Genomic DNA, 20,984 nt, shown 5'->3' with positions numbered 1-20,984 from the left:
GAATAGATTCGAATTTTAATCTTGAAGTTGATTTTGTTTATGATATGTTTTGCGTTTCATTGATTCTAATTTCTGCTGTCGTAATAAATAATCAGCTAATTTTGAATCATAAGATCTGGGCAGTAAATAAACCAAGCATCTGGTACTTAGTCATGGATATAAAATACTAGAAAATTTCTAAACAAAGCATGTTCTATATAAAACTTAAACAGGCTGTGGTCCGCTGAAACAGTTGACCGGACGACGACACTGATTTTACATCATGAATCATAGATCCATCAAAGTAATTTTGCTTTTGATCAGTGTTTTCAGTGGTATGGCTCCGAATAAATATGATGGGTAAGTATTTCGGATGTGTGTACCGTCCAATCCGTAATGTTTCATGACCGTACATACAATTGTAGCTACAAATTGTTTGAAGTGAACATCAAATCCGGCCACGAAGTCGAGCTTTTGGTACATCTTCAGAGCAACCGGCCAGGAATTGACATCTGGGGTTTGGATCGGTTGGGGCCCAAACGGCTGCTAGTGCCTCCGCCGGCACAGAATATGACCGAAACATACTTTAAACACTATCGACTAAACTATACCGTAAAAGCAGAAGATTTCGGAAAGTATGGCCTCGTGGCCAACAGATTAAACCAAACAAAACCTAATTAAACGCTACATCCACTTACAGAAACTATGCCATGAGTCAACATCTTCAGCAACCGATGGAAGATCAAACCTTCCAGAACAGTTTTCCCACGTACGATGAAATCAACGATTATCTGATGCAAATGGCAACGGAAAATTTCGAATGGATTCGTATTCGAATTATCGGTTGGTCAGTTGAAGGTCGTCCTATTCGGGCGATTACGCTTAACCATAAGAAGACGGATACTATCATAGTGGATGCAGGAATTCACGCAAGAGAATGGATTACGGTTTCCACTGCACTTTATCTGATCAAGAAATTGATTGAAGATAGTGACCAGTATCGGTATTTGCACGATTACAAATGGGTGATCGTTCCGCTCGTCAATCCGGATGGATATATTTACTCGATGACAACGGATCGCTACTGGCGGAAGAACCGTCGGGTGGTCAATAATAAATGTTTTGGAGTAGACATAAACCGCAACTTTGGCTTCTCTTGGGAATCGGGTGCTGATTTGTACTCGAAGGAATGCCATCCTGGTTTTCGAGGAACGGCACCGTTTTCGGAACCCGAGGCTAGAGCACTGCGAAGCGTTTTGGACAGTAATGACGAAGCGAAACTGTACATTAGTTTGCACAGCTATGGAGGATATTTCATCTTTCCGTGGAGTCATGACAGTACCACGGTACAGAATGTTGCCAATCTGCGTCAGGTGGGTGTTGGTGCCGCTCGTGCTATATGGCATTACAGTAGAAACGAGTACAAGGTTGGTTCGAGTGCCGAGATTTTACGTTATCAGGCTACAGGAACTAGCATCGACTATGCGTACTCCATTGGAATCGAGCTGCCGTTTGCGATGGAAATTGCCGAATATGGTTACAGTGATTTTCAACCACCATCCAGTGCCATTGACCAGATCGTGAAGGAGTCTTTTGTGGGCATCAAAGAAATGGTTTATGCGGTGAAAAATCTGAACACAAAGAAACCGTCGAAACCTACTTTGAGAAGTCGGGGACGGGGCTAGGATTGTTCGAGAACGATGCAATGGTATTACGTGATTTTGAAACTGTATTTGAAAAATAAAGTAATTGAGTTATGTTTTCCTAACAATATCCAAAAGCTGAAAAGTACGAAAACTATAGTTTGATGATATGGGAAAAATTTTGCTGACAGAGCACAAATTTTCAAAACTCTAAAAATCTCCCCATAAGTGTGAGTGAATTGTACCTCAATTGTACCCGTATGAACGGTATTCTGTACACGTACACAGTGTACATGTTTAGTTATGTTTAATTATAATATGAAGTACTGCCGCTTCCATGCTTTTTCCAGTCATCATCCTTTCCTATTGTCCATCGTTCGCCTGGAGTGAAAATCTACACTTTTCCGAACATCTCTAATGTAGATCTATTTTTAATCTAGAATTATTATATTTTCGTATCTATCGTTTGCCGGTTAGATATACAGGGTCCTCCATTTAACTTTTTTTAAACATGCAATTTATTTTTTCATATTAAAGTACAATCCCTCCGGTTAATTGTGGAATATAATTTCATTCAAATGGCTGCCTCGGCTGGCCTTGCAGTACGCCATACGGTCGGTCCAGTTTTTTAGTACATTTTCGATTGTATGCAGCTTTATTTCAGCTATGGCTTCACGAATGTTGTACTTCAAGGCTTGAATTGCCTCTGACTTGTCCACATAGCACTTATCTTTGACAGATAATAGTCTAACGGCGTCAAATCACAGCTCCGAGGTGGCCAAACGACATCTGAATTTTTACTGATAATTCGATCTTCGAAGACTGTGTGCAGAAGATCGATCGTAGCGTTGGCTGTGTGACACGGACTTGTTGGAACTAAATGGTGTCCAAGTCTTCCTCTTCAAGTAACGGGAAGAACCAATCGCTAATCATGGCGCGGTAGCGCTCGCCATTGACCGTGGCGGCGGCTCCTGCCTCATTTTCGAAGAAAAATGGCCCAATGATGCCGCCAGACCGAAATCCGCACCATTACTATGTTTTGATGAATCCAACAGAACTTTGATCACGATGAACCGAGAATCTGTTAACTTTGCTTGTAACTATTCTTCAAACTTACTCGCTTTTACACAACTAAAAGAAATTTTACGTGTAGTAAAATTTTTATTTGAAAAATTAAAAACGTGACAATGGATTTTACCGGATTTTCTTGAAACATTCACATAACCACGAACACCTTGTTTATAATAAGTGGTAAAAATCGTCTCTGAAAGTACCGTTAGTAGTTCAGTACTACAGGGTCCGGCACTCGAAGTGTAACCAATTAAAAAGGCCATAATTTCAGTTTGGAAAATTACTTTTACTTAATTCAAAGTACAAAATGTGTAAAAATAATACAAAATTCAGAATCAAATTCACTTTTGCTCGATATGACCACCTTTTGCCTTGACTTGATGACTTGAGAGAGCGAAAGAGTTGCTTCGTTTGGCCGAAAGCGGTCAATTTCCGAACATTGTATTTTCTGACGAGAAATTTTTTCCAATTGAGCAATTCGTAAACTCTCAAAACGATAGGGTTTACTTGACCGACCGTTCATACGAGAATTTGAGTCATCGATTGGCCACCAGGAGGCAGCACCCGCAACAGATAATGGTTTGGGCCGCTGTAACCGCAGATGGGCGCTCTCCAATCGTTTTCATCGACCCTGGCGTCAAGGTAAATGCGACATATTATCGGGAAAGTATTCTAGAGGTTGCTTTGAAGCCGTGGGCAGACAAACATTTCGGTGGCAGACCATGGACGTTTCAGCAGGACTCGGCACCGTCTCACAAAGCTCGAGTGAACCAAGAATGGCTGAAAAACAACGTTCCGAACTTCATCACGTCCACACAATGGCTCTCGAATTCACCAGATGCGAATCCAATGGATTTTTCTCTTTGGGCCATTTTGGAGAGCAAAGTCCGAACTAAAAGATACACCAGTCTCGAGGCGCTGAAAAAAGTTATTGTCCGCGAGTGGGCCAAAATACCTGCAAGTCACATTCGGCCAAACGAAGCAACTCCTTCGCTCTCTCAAGTCATCAAGTCAAGGCAAAAGGTGGTCATATCGAGCAAAAGTGAATTGATTCTGAACTTTGTATTATTTTTACACATTTTGTACTTTGAATTAAGTAAAAGTAATTTTCCAAACTGAATTTATGGCCTTTTTAATTGGTTACACTTCGAGTGCCGCACCCTGTAGAACTAGTTATTACTAGTTATTTTCATATATAAATTGCTTACCAAATTTTGAAAAAAAGTTTATTAAAGAACCGATCCGGAAGATGTAATATTTCATTCGAATCAGTTCGTCGAGATCAGCAAAAGTCTGTGTGCGTATGTTTGTGTGTAATCCCATTCGTAGCTAGGCTTAACCGATCAAATATTTAAACGAATGGTGACTAGCCCGCATTCATTCGAATGAAAGCCGCAGTCATTTGAAGCTGTGAAGATTTTTACGTCAGCACAAAATTTTTCAAAGTATTTTATGTGCATGATTTTTTTCTGTTTTGTCTTTCAATGCTCCCATTCGTTTACACTCTTTTGGCCGTATCGCAGTACGACGGCCGTTCAAACGAAGCATTCGTTTGATTTTATTCTAACGTCCTGACTGGTTTCTTTTACGTAGTTAGCGCGCTTCGTGGAATAAATAATGCATCGGAATGTTAATATGAGAATGTTAATGATGGATTTATGCTACGAAAACTTATTTAATTTGTGTCAGGTAAAAAGAGGGTAAAAATATAGTTATATTTATATATACCAATATATACTTGAATATTTGAAACAGAAGTAGAAGGAGCGCAGGATTAGCAATGGCGATCTGGCGATCTCGGCAAATACAGCGAACAAAAACAAGCGCCCAAGCGCTGCGTCTGCTTTTTGTAGTACTGCAAATAAAGTAGTACTTTTTTCTAGATCGTGAACACTTCTACGAAAACTTCGAACCTTACTTTACAATATTCTCAAATGAACGATTACAATTCATATCCTGCTTACGAAAGATCGACTCAAATCGTTTGATGTACATGAAAAAACTTGGACATCTTTAGTAATGTGCGAGTTCTATGGTGTACAATCATTTTCGTCACAACAAAGAAAGCAATACGTGTTTTTCTCACATCTACAGGGTGGTTCGTTTGTTAGAGCAGTCACATGCATTGCCCAAGTAACATTTTTAATATTATTAAATACTTGTAGCTGTCTTCAATGCTACATAATAAATCTTGCAATAAAACTTTAAACTCCACGAAAACCTACTGAAAGCCTCTATAAAAGCATGTTCCTGCCAAGTGGACCATTCTTCATAAGGTTTATAAATCAAAATGAAGAATCAGCATAAACCTGCTTTAAAACTCCAAATTTAAAAAAAAATTGAAACCAGCTTTACGATCAACATTAAATTTCTTTGGATGGAATGAATTCCGCTATGAATAAACTGTCGTTTTGATGATATTTTCCTTGACTATGTGTGTCATGTCTACTTTGAATGCAATCAGTAAGAATATATTATATTTTAATTACGAGTTCGAGACCTTTTCCGAACGTAAAAACTTTATGCGCTTTTATTTTTATCGTGAATGTAAGGATAAAAATAAGAATTATAACTAATCGCCTTGAAATAAATGCGGTTTTTGCGAAAGTCTCCATGATTTATGAAAATTATTTTTTGTGATTCATAGTCATTTTTGTATAAAACTATTCTGTGGCGATAAAACTTGTGCATACGATCTGAAAATGAATCATGAAAGTCCAACATATTCCCTCGTTTTTGCATTTTGAAGTTTATTTGATGTCAGTAAATGCTACGGTATAGAACATCATAATGGCGGCCATGAAATTCCTTTTAATGCAAATTACACTTAACCTAAGAAGCAATAAATCAAATAGCCTACAACTAATGTGTCATAAATGTACTTTAGAACCCTCAAATTTACTCTGAGTGAAATTGTCATAGAATGAACACACACACACACACACACAAAACTAGATTTATGAAAGAATTTAACTGGCAATAATGTTTTAAAGAAAATGTTTGAAAGCAATATTAAGAGTGTTTGCATGGTTTTATTCTAGTGCAAATTGTTTTATTTTAATTTTATTTTTAGTGCAGGTAAAGGGTTTTATAGAAGCTTTGAAAACTATGATATTACTGGTTAAAAGAGAGACTTATTATACAGGGTGATTTTTTAAGAGCTTGAGAACTTTTTTAAACAATAAAACGCATAAAATTTGCAAAATCTCATCGGTTCTTTATTTTAAACGTTAGATTGGTACATGACATTTACTTTTTGAAGATAATTTCATTTAAATGTTGACCGCGGCTGCGTCTTAGGTGGTCCATTCGGAAAATCCGCTTTTTTATCGACAAATTTTGTTCAGCGATGAGGCTCATTTCTGGTTGAATGGCTACGTAAATAAGCAAAATTGCCGCATTTGGAGTGAAGAGCAACCAGAAGCCGTTCAAGAACTGCCCATGCATCCCGAAAAATGCACTGTTTGGTGTGGTTTGTACGCTGGTGGAATCATTGGACCGTATTTTTTCAAAGATGCTGTTGGACGCAACGTTACAGTGAATGGCGATCGCTATCGTTCGATGCTAACAAACTTTTTGTTGCCAAAAATGGAAGAACTGAACTTGGTTGACATGTGGTTTCAACAAGATGGCGCTACATGCCACACAGCTCGCGATTCTATGGCCATTTTGAGGGAAAACTTCGGAGAACAATTCATCTCAAGAAATGGACCGGTAAGTTGGCCACCAAGATCATGCGATTTGACGCCTTTAGACTATTTTTTGTGGGGCTACGTCAAGTCTAAAGTCTACAGAAATAAGCCAGTAACTATTCCAGCTTTGGAAGACAACATTTCCGAAGAAATTCGGGCTATTCCGGCCGAAATGCTCGAAAAAGTTGCCCAAAATTGGACTTTCCGAATGGACCACCTAAGACGCAGCCGCGGTCAACATTTAAATGAAATTATCTTCAAAAAGTAAATGTCATGTACCAATCTAACGTTTAAAATAAAGAACCGATGAGATTTTGCAAATTTTATGCGTTTTATTGTTTAAAAAAGTTCTCAAGCTCTTAAAAAATCACCCTTTAGTTGGCATAAAACAGGTAGTGATTGAAAAATCAATTACAAAACTCCTATAAATTATAATCAAAACCATAAGGCAATGAATTGTTACTTGGGTGTATAAGCTTGGCGAATTTGGGTTCTGTCGCTATTATTGGAAGCTAGACTAAGTCGATGTACATTATATGATCGGCAAAAAATCAAATTTTAAACATGAGTCAATCCGTATATTATTAGATATGCTATGAAACTATCAGTTAAATTTTTCCAAGTTTAGATACGCGATATTATGTCAAAAATACAAGAAATTTAAGTCGCAAATAGTTTCGTGAAGAGCATTTGCTCTAAAAAAATATAAGCCAGTGGATTTGCACGAGTTAAAAAATTGATGCAATTAAGTTAATTAACAACTTTGTTGAAACATACAGGCGTCAGTCAGGACCTGTTGCATGTGTCCGGAGTTTAAACATCGATCCGGGTCGAAACGTTCGCCATGCAGACGACCAGCGCGACCGTTTCTTCGGACCAGACGCTGTCGAACGCGGTTAGAGTGGACAACATTTCAGACTTTGTCAACCGACGGACACTTAACGTAGCTAATACTAGTCCCGCTTGTAGGTTGGCGTGCGGTCGTTGTAACAAGTTTGACGGGTGCTGGCAATCTCCAAGGGTTCACAGTTGGAATGATCGATTCATTCCGTATGCCCAGAGCTCCGGAGCATCAATCCGTGGAAGGGAGACCACCTGGAACACGCGAATGCGGTCGGACAAGTGTTGCTCGCGCTTTTATCGCACCCAGAGATACAGATCTCTGAAATCGACAAGAATTTGCTGCTCCGTCGTTCAATGATGGAAATCGGCACAGCCCGAAACGGATGGACGGTCGGTAGGGTTGGCCACCACCACACACGCCACTCGAAAATGGTATACCGCACACTCCTGGACAGGAGCAGTGAAGTGATAGACAGGAACGTGTTTTAAAGTGCGTAAAAACCTCCCAAGAGAATTGGATCCACTCCGTCGTTTACCGATCAATCCCCAATCAAAGCCCCGCTCCCCCTTCTCCCTTCTCCGGCAACAGTTGCATCAGAAATGAAGAAGGAAAGACCAGCGCTAGCGGACACATTTTAATTGCCTTTTCTGCGCTGGGGTATCGTTTGTCAGAGCCAGCGGGAATTTTATTTCTTCATTTTCGCCATTTGAAGATGCCACCTTGACTAGTTGACGAAGAGTGACAGGTTTCGCCGAGACCGTAATGAGATAGAAATATTCCTTCGATTGGGTATGTTATGTGTCATCACAGCCAACTGTGTTTTCTGCGATCGTTGTCAATGACGGTGCCAACATCATTTTGCCATTTTGCAGAAAATAATTTAATTTCTTAGAACTAGCCGCATCGAACTAGCTAATTTCGGCGCTCTCGTAAAGTTCATAGGTCACAAGTGCAGGGGCAAACCCGAAATGAAGTAATTTACCACCAGCTGCTATCAGGTAATCTGTTTACGAAAGCCAACTTCACATCACTTCACTCAAATGTGACTACAACCAATTACGGATTAGTGTCCTTATCTTTATGCGAGAAAATTGTTTGTTGAAAGAGCCCTGTCCTGCGCCATCATCATGAGTGTCAGTAGTAACAGTCGTTCGGTGCGTGGGTTTGTTCATTTCTTTTTGCCCAAAATAAGCGCACCACTCGAATTGCCCAAAAACCCATGGAGTCAACCAGATCCAATTTGTCGCTGGAGCTTGAATCGAAGTGTTTTCGGGTGCTTAAGACCTACACAGCACGTCGTCGTCGTCGTCGTCGTCATCGTCATCACATAAACAAAGCGCCAAACAACTCGTTCGATTATTAAGCCTTAACACTCGAGCCAGCAGCAGGGGCTCAACTTGACTTAAGTTGAAATGTGGTGTGGCGCTTAATTGGCATTTTCGAATTAATTGTTTCGTTTCTGTGCGGTGGGCCGTTTGGGCGGTACGCTGATGCGACTAAAGGCCAACAGAATTGTTTACGAATGAGCATTTGCCATGGAAGGAACATTGCCGTGAGCGATCATTTCATGATCAGTGTGTATAAGGTCATGATAATAACTGTCGCGAGTCCATCCTTGCAGCCCTTCATTAGTTGCTATTACGGTACGCGTAATTACAGACCATTTGGTTGGCCGGCAATGGTAGGTTTCGGAGCACATTACTTTTCGGCAAGGATTCGATATTTTGACCGTGCGCTTTTGATTCATCCCTCCTCCTGTCAGGTTCCCTAGCTGTTTTCCCTCTGACCACATGTTATTGCTAGTTGTTATTGTTTGAAGGACACTTTCAATAAACCGTCCGTTGCCAGTCAGCTGATAAGTCTTACGGTCGCCAGTTTAGTTGATGGCAGGTTCTTGTGCTCAACACCAACCGAAGTGCGCCGAGGTAAATGTACTGAGAGACATCCGTAATTGCCACTTGGTGAAGTACTGCCGGTACCCGAGTCGGTGAAAATGACTGACATTATATGATCACTCCGAGCCCCGAGTTCGCTGGTCCCAGGGGGGTAGTCACATGTGGACGTAAATTATCATGATTATTTCGTTTCGCAATCACGCGCATTTGACGAGCATGCTGTGCTGCATTCTAGCCTTGAGCAATGGGATGTGCATTGAAATAAGACTGATTTGATAACAGAAGCCTACCACGCATGAACAGTAGAAGTAGGTTTTGACGAGACCGTTAAACTTTTAGTCCAAGTTTTTCCGACTGAAAGTGAGTAACCCGCAATGATATTGTTTCTTATGATTAAAGAATTCGAGCTTCAATTAGAAAAATAATAGTAACAAAAGATTGAGGATAATCATTTGATTATTGAATTTTATTTTTTACAATTCCAATTCCGGAGAACTTCGTTACCTTACTCGTATTCCATTTGTTTCAATGTACACACAATTCCAGTAACTTTTATCACGGTAGCTGTGAGAAACACTTGAATTAAGTATGGGAAGCTATATGACGAAATTTCCGTATTCCGAGATAGCAGCACGCTTTCAGATTATGATGAAATTTTCTGTACATTGAAGACTGTCCCAGAAAGTATGGACGCACTTTGATTTCGCTGTAAATAAGTCACAAGTGTTAGATACTAAAATTTTATTCGATATACTGATAATATTAGACTACAACAACAGAATATTATTCTCAACATTTGCTACTTAGCCATTGTAGACTAGCTGGCGCACCTTCTTGCGAACGTTCCTCATTAAATTCCGTACAGACTTCTTGGCGACAAGTTTTGACACTTTTTTCCAATCTTTTTCGAACTGTTGAATGGTTTCGGCTGCCGAGACATGTTTCCTAAGATGTGCCTTCGTTAATGCCCAAAGTTCCTTAATTGGTCGAAGTTGTGGGCTATTTGGTGAATTCATGTCTTTTGGGACGAAAGTGACATTTTTGGTAGTATACCATTCTACCGTTGATTTCGAGTAGTGGCAAAAAGCAAGATCTTACCAGAAGACAAGAGGATCCTTGTGGCTTCGAATCATGGGTAGAAGTCGTTTTTGTAAACATTCCTTGATTTCCTTGAACATTCCTTGATTTCGCTGTTCATTGAAGCAGTGGTGATGAAGGGTTTCGAAATCATACCGCAGCTACAATTTGCGTGCCAGACCATAGCTTTCTTACCGAATTTTTTGACTTCGATCGATGTCTCGAACTGGTTTAACACTTGCCCATTTCGCTCCGTAAAATATTGTGGTCCCGGCAAGGATTTGTAATCGAGTTTCATGTAGGTTTCGTCGTTTTTTCGACCCGTTTTCGGTTTATCTTCAAAGGTGTTATCCTCACCGAACTTCCTGATTGCATTTCGCACGGCTTTTTCACTTACTCCTTCCATTTTTGCTATCTTTCTCAGTGACAGTCCGCGTTCTGTGCACCCTTTGTATACAATTTTTCGACGTTGTTCTGCTGAAAGTCCACGCATTTCGAAACAAACTTATGAAAACGAATAAACAACTGCACAAGTGGTTAGAGAATAGTGTAAACAACAGGACGCAGCCATAAAAATTGACAGATTCTGAACCATTGCGAAATGGCAGCGGTTTTTGGTTGCGTCCATACTTTTTGGGACAGTCTTTAAGACTTTGTCACAAAAAGGCACTTTGCTTACTTTGTTTATCTTTCCAAAAATGACTAGACTGTCTTTTAAAAAGGGACAAACCGTTTTTTCCAATTTTTTTCAACTGGCTATAGTCTAAAATGAAGAATCTTACAAAAAAAATGTCGTAGTAGTGATTTTTACAAAACTAGTTAATTTTTTTTTAATATTGAAAAAATTCGTGTTCTAGAAGTTTTGTCACAAAGCATTTTCTTCTTCCTGTGGCACAATTCTTTAACTGTTGATCATTAGATTGTCGTTTTCATGGGTTGTACATATAACGGATAGTTTTTATAGTGTAAAGTGACGTCTCTACTTAGTATTGTTTGGCAAATTAGCATGAATAGGTTATCTCCTGAACAACGCTTCCAAATCGTGGAAATTTATTTTTAAAATCAGTGTTCAAATAAAACTTTTTATAGCGCAAAATTCTCCTCAGTGATGAGGCGCAAACAAGCAAAACTGCCATATTTGGAGCAAAGATAATCCACACGCTGTTCAAGAATAACCGATGCATCCTGATAAATGTACTCTTTGGGACAATTTTTGGGCTGATGGAATCATCGGTCTTTATTTGTTTAAAAATGAGGAAGTACGACGCGTCACCGTGAATGGAAATCGATACAGAACCATGATTTATGAATTTTTGTTGCTTAATCTATAAGATATTGTGGTTTCAACAGGATGGTGCCACTTGTCACACTGCAGCCGAAACATTTGACTTATTGAAAGAACATTATTTTATTTATAAATACGTTTATACGTGCCGTAGCATCACTTTTACATAGAATTCTTATCCTAATATAATACTAATATAGTCACAACGATTTAGGTTTAATAAAACATATTCCTACATATACTTTTTAAATATCATAAAAGGTATTTCGTTATTTATCATTAAATCTACTTAAGAACATTATTTGAACCAAACGATTAACTGCTATAAATTATAAAATAAGCTGAAATTTTTATACATTTTGTTTTTGATTTCGTAACCTATTTTGAGTTTGTTTATATCAGCACATCATTTTTATTAAAATTTTGCTATTGGATTAACGAATGGACCGGGTAGGAGTCAGAACTAACCCTCAAAAGGGTCAATTATTAAATTGAAACTGCAATTGTCTTTATGAAATGATAAATAAGTTTCATGTATAAAAGGTCACGACAAGCAAGAATGTCTCGAACTGGGACATTGGATAGTCTACCTTTGGTATGCAAGGGATTTATTAGTTGAGATCTGACATCACTATACTCCACGTATGTCCAAACGACACGATCAATATCGCGATCGCCTCCACCACAAGCACAATGATTAGTTTCGGAAAGTCCAATTCGAAGGAGATGTGCATCTAACGTGTAGTGATTGGACATGAGTCTGGACATCTCACGAATGAAATCCCTACTCACATCCAGTCCCATGCTTTTGTCGATATTTTAGGAATAATTGAGTGCATCCACCAACCCAGATCATCTCTATCCCAAGAAGGCTGCCAACTGGCAAGTGTTCTTTGGCGAGCAATAGCACCACGTTTGGCAAAACTATCGGCTCTTTCATTGCCTGGAATGGAGTAGCCTCTTCATTTCGTGATCCGTCCGTGAAAAACATTTTCTCAGAGTCAATATGCCTGAACTTACTTGAAAATATTTTTGGGATATCCATCGAGCATAGGTGTTCTGGGATTCCACGTACTTCCAGTTACTAAATCAATGTAGATACGTTTGGTCTACTAACACTATCCAATCTAATCAATTCTGATTGTTTTTATCTTTGTCGATATTACGTTACGTTTCCTTTTGCCCCATTGCATTGCTTTTTACTATACCGGAGAAACCTGTTAATATCACAAGCTAATAGATTATCAAGAATAAAGAAATAATAATAAGATTAATAATAATAATAATAATAATAATAATAATAATAATAATAATAATAATAATAATAATAATAATAATAATAATAGTAATAATAATAATAATAATAATAATAATAATAATAATAATAATAATAATAATAATAATAATAATAATAATAATAATAATAATAATAAAAGTGATAATAAAATCGTACTGCATTTTACTTACCAAAAGTTAGGTAATTACATGAAATACCTATTTTTCTTCATTTTCTTGAGAACATTCTAGGGTCTTTTTCTTGGTCTTAAATCTTCGATGATAATCCTTTATTTCAACAGGCTCATTTTTCGTCAAGAAAATAAAATAAAATAAAATCAGGTGTTAGTAAGCTTGTTAAATTATATAATGTAAAGATGCGCATTTAACACTAGTTTGCCCAGGAAAGTCACAATATGTAAACAATAGAAGGATTGCTTAAAATTCTGCGAACTTTTTTAATTCTTTATTTAACGATATATGCACTAAGGCACACTTCACTAGCTTTTATTTATTTTGTCACAGTTTTTATTATTGACTTTCTTTCTTTTAATCATTTTGACTGCTTTTGAGCAATTTAGGTCAATACTAAGTTTTGGGCCTTCTAGTGTTGAGCACGCATCCAGGAAACAAGAACTACATGTATTTCGTGAAGAAATACTTGGTGTGATTGTATGGAATGGTCCACGTGAACCGTTCTCTTCCAGAAACACACATCTCACACTCTTAGTTAGAAGGTGACATCTGTGTCCAAGTTGGAGAAATCTAAGTACATTCAAACCTTTCCCGATTTGAGTGTGTATTTACACCTGATCAATCAGTTTCGGCGTCATTGCAATTTGTAAACATTACCGATACCGAACCAGATCGGAAAGGTTTGAAAGTTCTTAAACGGTTCATAAGATATCAATTTACTCCTATTCCTGATAACAATAGTCCTCCTTTTTGAATTAAATTCACCAGTTAAGGACGAATATTTTTTATATTAATATTTACCCCAACTAGAACAAGATAATTCAAATTGGTGACCAATACCAAGCATAACTCAGCATGCTCGAAACCACCTAATGACCTATTGTCAATTTCAAGCAGTATTAGTCCTATCCACTCCGAGATCGATCCAGATAACATAATAATTTTCATTTTTTTACTTTTATAAGCGAACGATCGATCGATCTCGGTATGGTCCGACTTTGTCAATACGAAGTATAAATTGACTCCCACCCCCATCCGCCAAAGGGGGGTACGCGCCCTGTAGCTCATCATCCAAAGCCTAGGGATATGTTGCCAATTAATATATGAATGACAGCCGACTGTTTGGGATAACATGAATTTTTTTTAATGACTTTCTGTAAAGATCACATTGTTTACCAGGACATATCTTCCGTCCACACTAATACAATTCTTCTCCCGAGATAATCGTGGAACTGCAGTGGTGCCAGCGGTATCAAGAAGCAATGAGTGTCGGACTAACATTCCTTGACATTCTCAGTAGCACAACATTTGGTCGAGGTCGGCGTCACTATTCACTATTTTATGAAAAGTTTTAAATGCATTTTTTGTTGTTGGTTCAACTTTGGTCTATTATTTCGGTTCAGGTGATAATCTGAATTGAGGGGCGGAGTTGGAAGAGTGAACACAAAATAAATATTTCCAAAAGAAATATTTGACCAAAAAGCCATCTTCAATAAATAACTACAACTTTTTTTTCAATGAAATTTATTAATGTAATTTGCAAAGGTAATAGAGGTAAATTGTTGAGAATCAGTAAGATGATAAGAAAGAAGTAGTCGGAAAAACGAAACAAAAATTAAATGCAACTTTAAATTTTCATTTCGATGAAATACGCCCAAGCGTTAAGTGTGGAAAGAATTCGATTTGACTGTACAAGGCAGCAGAGGGTAATATTTTCGAAACTAATCCATATTAATTTCATCGGTCTCGAACAATTAATTCTCGATAGATTATTTAAATGGTTCCACGGCCCGTCCGTTTATTGTATGGTTCAGGCGGGGAAAAGTAAATTTTCTCCCATTCCGTAGCACCGTTCCCAGAAAGGATTAAACGCAAATCACCAACCAATGGGAAGGAGACTGCGGGTTATCCGAGACTGTCGCTAATCGACGGCGATGCCGATAAATCTCTTTCCCCTGGTCGGCAGCAGCGACTACGAGACGTTATTAATCTCGCTTAAATTGTTTTCGCAAAAGCGGCACAAAGTTCATACTCTTTCTGTCGCGCTAAATGAGGAATATGTGCGAAGGCGGGTACGCAGCTTTAATTTATGATCCCACGACAGTAATCCAGCCTTCCCGGCTTATCCGACTATCGCAACCATATCGAGTTGATCTGTAAATGCATCCTTTGCTGGGTACAGTTCTTTTTTTTAGTTCGCGAACATCAGATTAACAAATGGAATCGAAAAAAGACTCGCGGGATCATATTAAGCGAAAATGCAAAGCCATCATCATAAATCATATTTCTCTAAATACAGTTTTTCCCGCTCAACCCACACGCACACTGAAGCAGTCCACGGAACATGATGCAAGTTCATGTTTTACGAATGTGAACTGTCGTGCATTAATTTCAATATTAATTTCTCTCCAGTGTTCACGAAAAAAAGAAACAACTGCCTTCTTTTAGGCTTCTCCTGGGCCAAGTCCTGAGAGGCCCTGGACGCAGTGGCGGAATATATATGTGGCCAATCGAAACTGACAAATTGAATTGCGTGCAACGGAGCAGGGAGTGTGCGCAGGTGGAAAGTGAGCTGCTCAGGCTTTTGAAAGAAATACGTGTTCATTTGGCGCAAAAGTACACGAGAATTCGCTTGTTCCTTCCGAGGACACGCCATCAGATGCATCAACGGGCCGATCCATTTCGCGGTCCTACTCGTGTTACAGACTGTGTTCGAATTATCATAAACTTTAATCGCGATCGGTTGTGTGGCTGTGCGTGCCAAGCCTCGAAACAAGGTAGGAGAGGGGTTCCACATCCAGATGATGCAGGTGAGATAATTCATATTTCGCTGTTGTCACTCTGCTGGATAATCCGAAAGCTGATTGGACACGAGATGACGGAGCGGGTGACAGGGAGGTGGGGGTGTAGTTCGGAAGCGACCCGCCATACATGGTGGCTACACGGGCTGCTCCTGTTTCGGCTGCAGATTGGGGTCATTTTTCAATAGCAGATCGGTCCCGACAGATAACTTAATAAAGGCTGAATGCAAATCGGAGTGGTTCCGCGATAACCGAACTGCTCCGCCAGAAGTGATATGACGGAATGGAACTTTCATCTTTACCGATGAAATGCAAACAAGTTTTGGGTGGTTGTTCGGAATATCAATTTGTTTTGTTTCGTGATGAAATTCGAGGAACTCGATTGAGTTTTCGATAAAAAGATTTTGTAAATTTTTTTTTGTAAATTGATTTTAAATATTTCAAGTTAATTTTTTTTCTGTGGACTGGACTCGATGCGGATGTTTTTAAATATTTTTATTGGAAAATTAGACTGATTTTGTTAAATAATATAAAACTTTTTTGCAGGCTTTGTCATTTTTCGTCAACTATTTGAATGAAAATTGTTAAAAAAGTTTTGCCCTTTATAAAAGACAGTATAGATAGAGTTTGAAAAAAAAACACAAAGTATGCAATGTGACATTTTAAGACAAAGTCTACATGTCTAGAATGTTTCATTCAAGTCTTTTTTTTTGCCCACCACACTCCCCCACACCAAAAAGCTTCAATTTGAAGTCCCCTGGTAGTGGACGCAACTAGTCTCAGCGGAAAAACAAGAAACAAATAGACACTGGCAATAATAATACTAGAAATACAAATTTAATTTTGATACAAAATCCGCTGAGATTCTATTTATTCATGGTTTGATGTGCAATTTATTAAAGTGGAGTCCCAGTGGAAAAGATTTCCTTTTAAGGGATCCACAATATAATTACCACGCTATGTTGGAAAGAAAGTACAAATATTTTAGGTATTAATATGAAATACTGTTGACGATAAATACATTACATTACAAAACAAAAAACTAAATTAGCTAAATATCTCGTTCAGTCTGTGCTTAAAATCTGTGCGCAAATGTGGCACGATTGCTTATTCCTCGTATGTCAGGCGGAAGTGCATTATATTTAGTTGGATCCGTCTTTGACCAAGGCTTGTAGCTGCTCGAACACGAAACAAATTGTTACTACGGCGTGTTGTTCTAGAATGGGATATAGTTGGGAACTGTAGGTTATGGTGTACTGTGGATTTATACAAATTATCATGGATGAATAGCAACGTTTGGACATCACATAAGTATGTTATTGGTAAAACATTATGGTTTCTGTCAGAGTATAACAATAGACTCGAGAATAGTAAGGGTTTATTGAAAATGATTTTTAGGCATCTGTTTTGTAGAGTTTGAAGTTTCTTCAGATAAGAACTAGCGGCTCGCCCCCACACCGATACCAAGTAGTTGAGCTGTGAATGGATGTAAGCAAAATAAAAATTTAACAGCACACGCTGGGGAACAAAGGACTTGACTCTCCATAAAACACCGCAGTACGACGCCACGTGCTTGGCAACAAACTTTATGTGGTGAGCCCAGGTTAATGTGGGGTCGAAATATATGCCCAGATACTTGAAATAGTCAACTTTTTCAATAATATTGTGTCCAAGCTGGGGATGATTATGCGTTGGTATAATTTTCCTTGTGGAACGGAAAATCATATTCTTAGTCTTTGTGGCATTTAATGATAATAAGTTCGCATTGAAATATTGATCAAGAGTTCTTAAATCACTTTCCATTGAGTTAATAATAGCATTGATGTCACTGTCAGGATAGAACAGAGCTGTGTCGTCGGCGAATAGTCGTGGAGTTCCTTTAAGATGTAAATTACCTATATCATTAATATATAAAAGAAACAATAGTGGACCAATATTACTTCCTTGTGAAACACCAATGTTTATTGGAGCAAGGTTGCTACTGTCACTTTCGATGGATACAAATTGTTTTCTATTAGTCAAGTAACTACGGATAATTGAATTAGCAATGCCCCTGATCCCATAGCAATCGAGTTTGTCCAAAAGTATACTATGATCTAATGTGTCAAAAGCTTTTTTAAGGTCTAAAAATAATGCACCAACTATATTTTTACTATCGATCTCGCTTATAATTTCGTCAACTAATTCAATTATAGCGGTTTGGGTGCTAGAACCTTGTCTGAAGCCATATTGGAATCTAAAGAGGATATTATGCTTACTTAGGAATTCGATAAGTCTAGTGACTAGAAGTTTTTCAAATATTTTGTTGAATACGGACAATGTAGATATAGGACGGTAATTATTACAATCACAACGGTCACCCGATTTGAACACAGGAATGACTTTAGCCACCTTGAGGCAATCAGGGTAGTAACCGGTCTGAATAATTACGTTAAAGCACTGAGAGAGTATTTTAGCGAATGCAAATGAATTATGTTTTAGTACACTGACAGAGACGTTATCAGGGCCGTTACTCTTCTTATTATCCAAACCTTGTATTAACAGTATCACTTCATTTACAGATGAAGGACGTAGAAAAATAGAATCACAAACATGAGGAACGTTACTTATTGGACAAAAAGATGAGTTTACAGGAATAGCTTTAGCTAATTCGTTACCGATATTTGAAAAGAATTTGTTGAAAATATCACAAACTTCCTTGTTGTCATTAATGTTGTTGCCCCTATCGATCAAGCGTATCTTATCCTTTTCTTTTGTTAGTCCGAACGTAGATTTAAGATTTGTCCAAAATTTCGAATGAGGTACGTTAATGAAAAGGTTTTCGTAATAATTTTTTTATTCGCCTTTTTCATGGAGTCGACCTTTTTAGAGATATGTGATAGCATTTGTTTGAGATGCTGATCGTGGGAGCTTGCTTTAATACGTTTGAGGTAATTGCTTTTTATTTTCACTAGTGTCCATAAATCAAAGCTCATCCATGGGCAATGATTACCTTTCACTGTGACTGTTTTAGTTATTATTCTTGTATGTTGTTCGAGTAGAGAGTTATATACGAAAACTATAGATTGAAGAACTGTTTCAGCGTCCTCAATGACATCAATACTACTAATAAAATTGGAAAAATCAAGATTTACCTGACGATAGTTAATTATTTTTTTCGTTAACGTCATAGGTTCTTTATCAGCCAGTATTTTGAAAGTTGTTGAGATTTGAGAGTGGTCGCTTAGTTCATTAAATATTGTGTCGTTGCGAATACGATTAACGTCGTCAAGTTTACAAATAATATGGTCAAGTATATTGTCGCTAATTGGTCTTGTAGTAAAACAATTTGTACACGAAAAGTCATATGATTCTAGCAGAGCCTTATATCTTGTCACAATGTTGTTATGAATGAGATTTATAGGAACATTTATATCACCTACAATAAAACACGTATGTCTCGGTTGAATTGAACACATCAAGCTTTCTAGGTAAACGGAAAATTCGTTAAAATCAAAGCTAGGGGGACGATACACACCATGAATATTATAAAAGTGTCCTTTGATACAAAGCTCGATGTTTATATGGTGAAATCCATCGGACGTGTAGTTCTTAATCAGTCTATGTTCAATATCTTGTTTGACATATATTGCTAGGCCTCCACTAGAATGTTCTCTACAAGCATTAAAGGCTTTATAATGCGGTATTTCATAGAGAGCACAATTTTCATTTTTCAACCATGTTTCTCCGATTACTATAACATCTATAGGAGTTTTAAAATTGTCAATATCAATTAATATATCATAAAATTTTGAAATATCGTTAATACCTCTTACATTCCATTGCAAAATCTTAAGTGTTTTTTTGTCGTTTAATGTATAGTTGTTATTGAACTTATAAATATTTTCGTGAAAAAAATTTTTGGTAGTCGTATTATCCATTTAAAAGAGAAACAAATAACAACACATGTAACATCAATATAATAGCTAAATTAAGTTCTTTTACGCTTGAGTGGTACTTGATCTGGGGAAGGAGACGTCAATTGTGTGGATCGGTAAAAATGTATAACACGATCAAGATCTATTTTATTACGATTTTTTTCCAATTTAGAATGGTCCTCCTTTTTTACTAATATAACTCCTCCACGACCTGGCCATACATACTTAATATTTAATAATTTTTGAGATTCTCGCATGTTTTTTAACAGTTCCAAAGAAGCAGTTGACAGCTCCTCACGAACTACCACTTTCATTTCAGTTCCATTAGTCTTGAAGGATTTGTCAACAGCAGTAGCAATCAGAGGGCCATGTTCCTGCTTCTTGTCTAGAACTGTCTCTCTAATGGCTTCGTCTTTGAAGACCACTCGTATTGGAATTGGAGCGCAGCTGTTTTTATTACCCGCATACAATCGGGATGACGAAACAACGGAATCACGGGACAAACTAACACCAAGACATTTGAATGTTTTTAGCACTAGCTTCCCCACATTTTCATTGGGGGTCGTCTGAGAAAATTTTGCCAACTGCGAATATGATTTAGCGCAAAAGTCAATTATAAAATGAAAATTTTATATTACATAATTATATACACATTTCCATGCGTATGGAAATTAATCAACATGTTCTGAAAATTTTTTATTGATTATTCATATAAACGTACCACAGCTAGCAAGCCGAAACTTGTTTCGTCCGAGGCGTCAGTTTTGATATCACACTTAAATGAATGTTTTTTTGCAAATAGCAAAAAGGAGTTCAACATAAACTGCTAGGCACTGACGTACATATAAGTACATATAAGTAAAAATGGTTATGTGCACTTAGCATAAATTAGGGGGTAAAAACCTTTTATCCCTTAAACGTACTTAATGGAAAAGTTTATAAATATTGCCAAAAATTTCACTAAAATTGATTTCATTCATAAGTAATTCTTGAAAAATTTGATGAATTATATTGCCATCTGATTGCAAAGGTTGAAATCTGATTTCAAAATGGACGAATGCTTGCCTTAAGTTTGATGCGATCACTGCGAACGAGTTCACTCTGACATTGAAACGCTGGAATTAAATGAACGGCACTTTGTCGCGCGACTCTTCCACGATTAGTGAAGCCCTGAAACATTTTACACCAGCTTACAAAATATCACCAGAAAAACTATCAGAAATCGATTGTTTGTCAAGCTGTGGAAAAACCATTTTCACACGTTGAATGAGAAATGTTCGACATTTTATTTTTACAATGTTGCATGATTT

The 20,984-nt window shown here is 37.7% G+C and overlaps 2 protein-coding genes across 2 annotated transcripts in view; one reads left to right on the top strand and one right to left on the bottom strand.

The window, feature by feature from the left end:
* The window catches only part of LOC131431349 (NADPH oxidase 5), a 179,678-nt gene that overhangs the window by 50,735 nt on the left and 107,959 nt on the right, over window positions 1-20,984 (bottom strand). The gene's annotated exons all lie outside the window — the stretch shown is intronic.
* On the top strand, window positions 192-1,759 carry LOC131431350 (carboxypeptidase B1-like). The gene is made up of 3 exons (XM_058597004.1): window positions 192-339; window positions 405-614; window positions 680-1,759. Exons 1-3 carry the CDS (start codon window positions 263-265, stop codon window positions 1,662-1,664), a joined length of 1,272 nt encoding a protein of 423 aa, XP_058452987.1. The 5' UTR covers window positions 192-262; the 3' UTR covers window positions 1,665-1,759.

This window comes from Malaya genurostris, chromosome 2 (genome assembly GCF_030247185.1).
Source record: "Malaya genurostris strain Urasoe2022 chromosome 2, Malgen_1.1, whole genome shotgun sequence".
Classification (NCBI taxonomy): domain Eukaryota; kingdom Metazoa; phylum Arthropoda; class Insecta; order Diptera; family Culicidae; genus Malaya; species Malaya genurostris.
The sequence above is the reverse complement of the archived record's forward strand: the minus strand, read 5'-3'. Positions and strand labels throughout refer to the sequence as shown.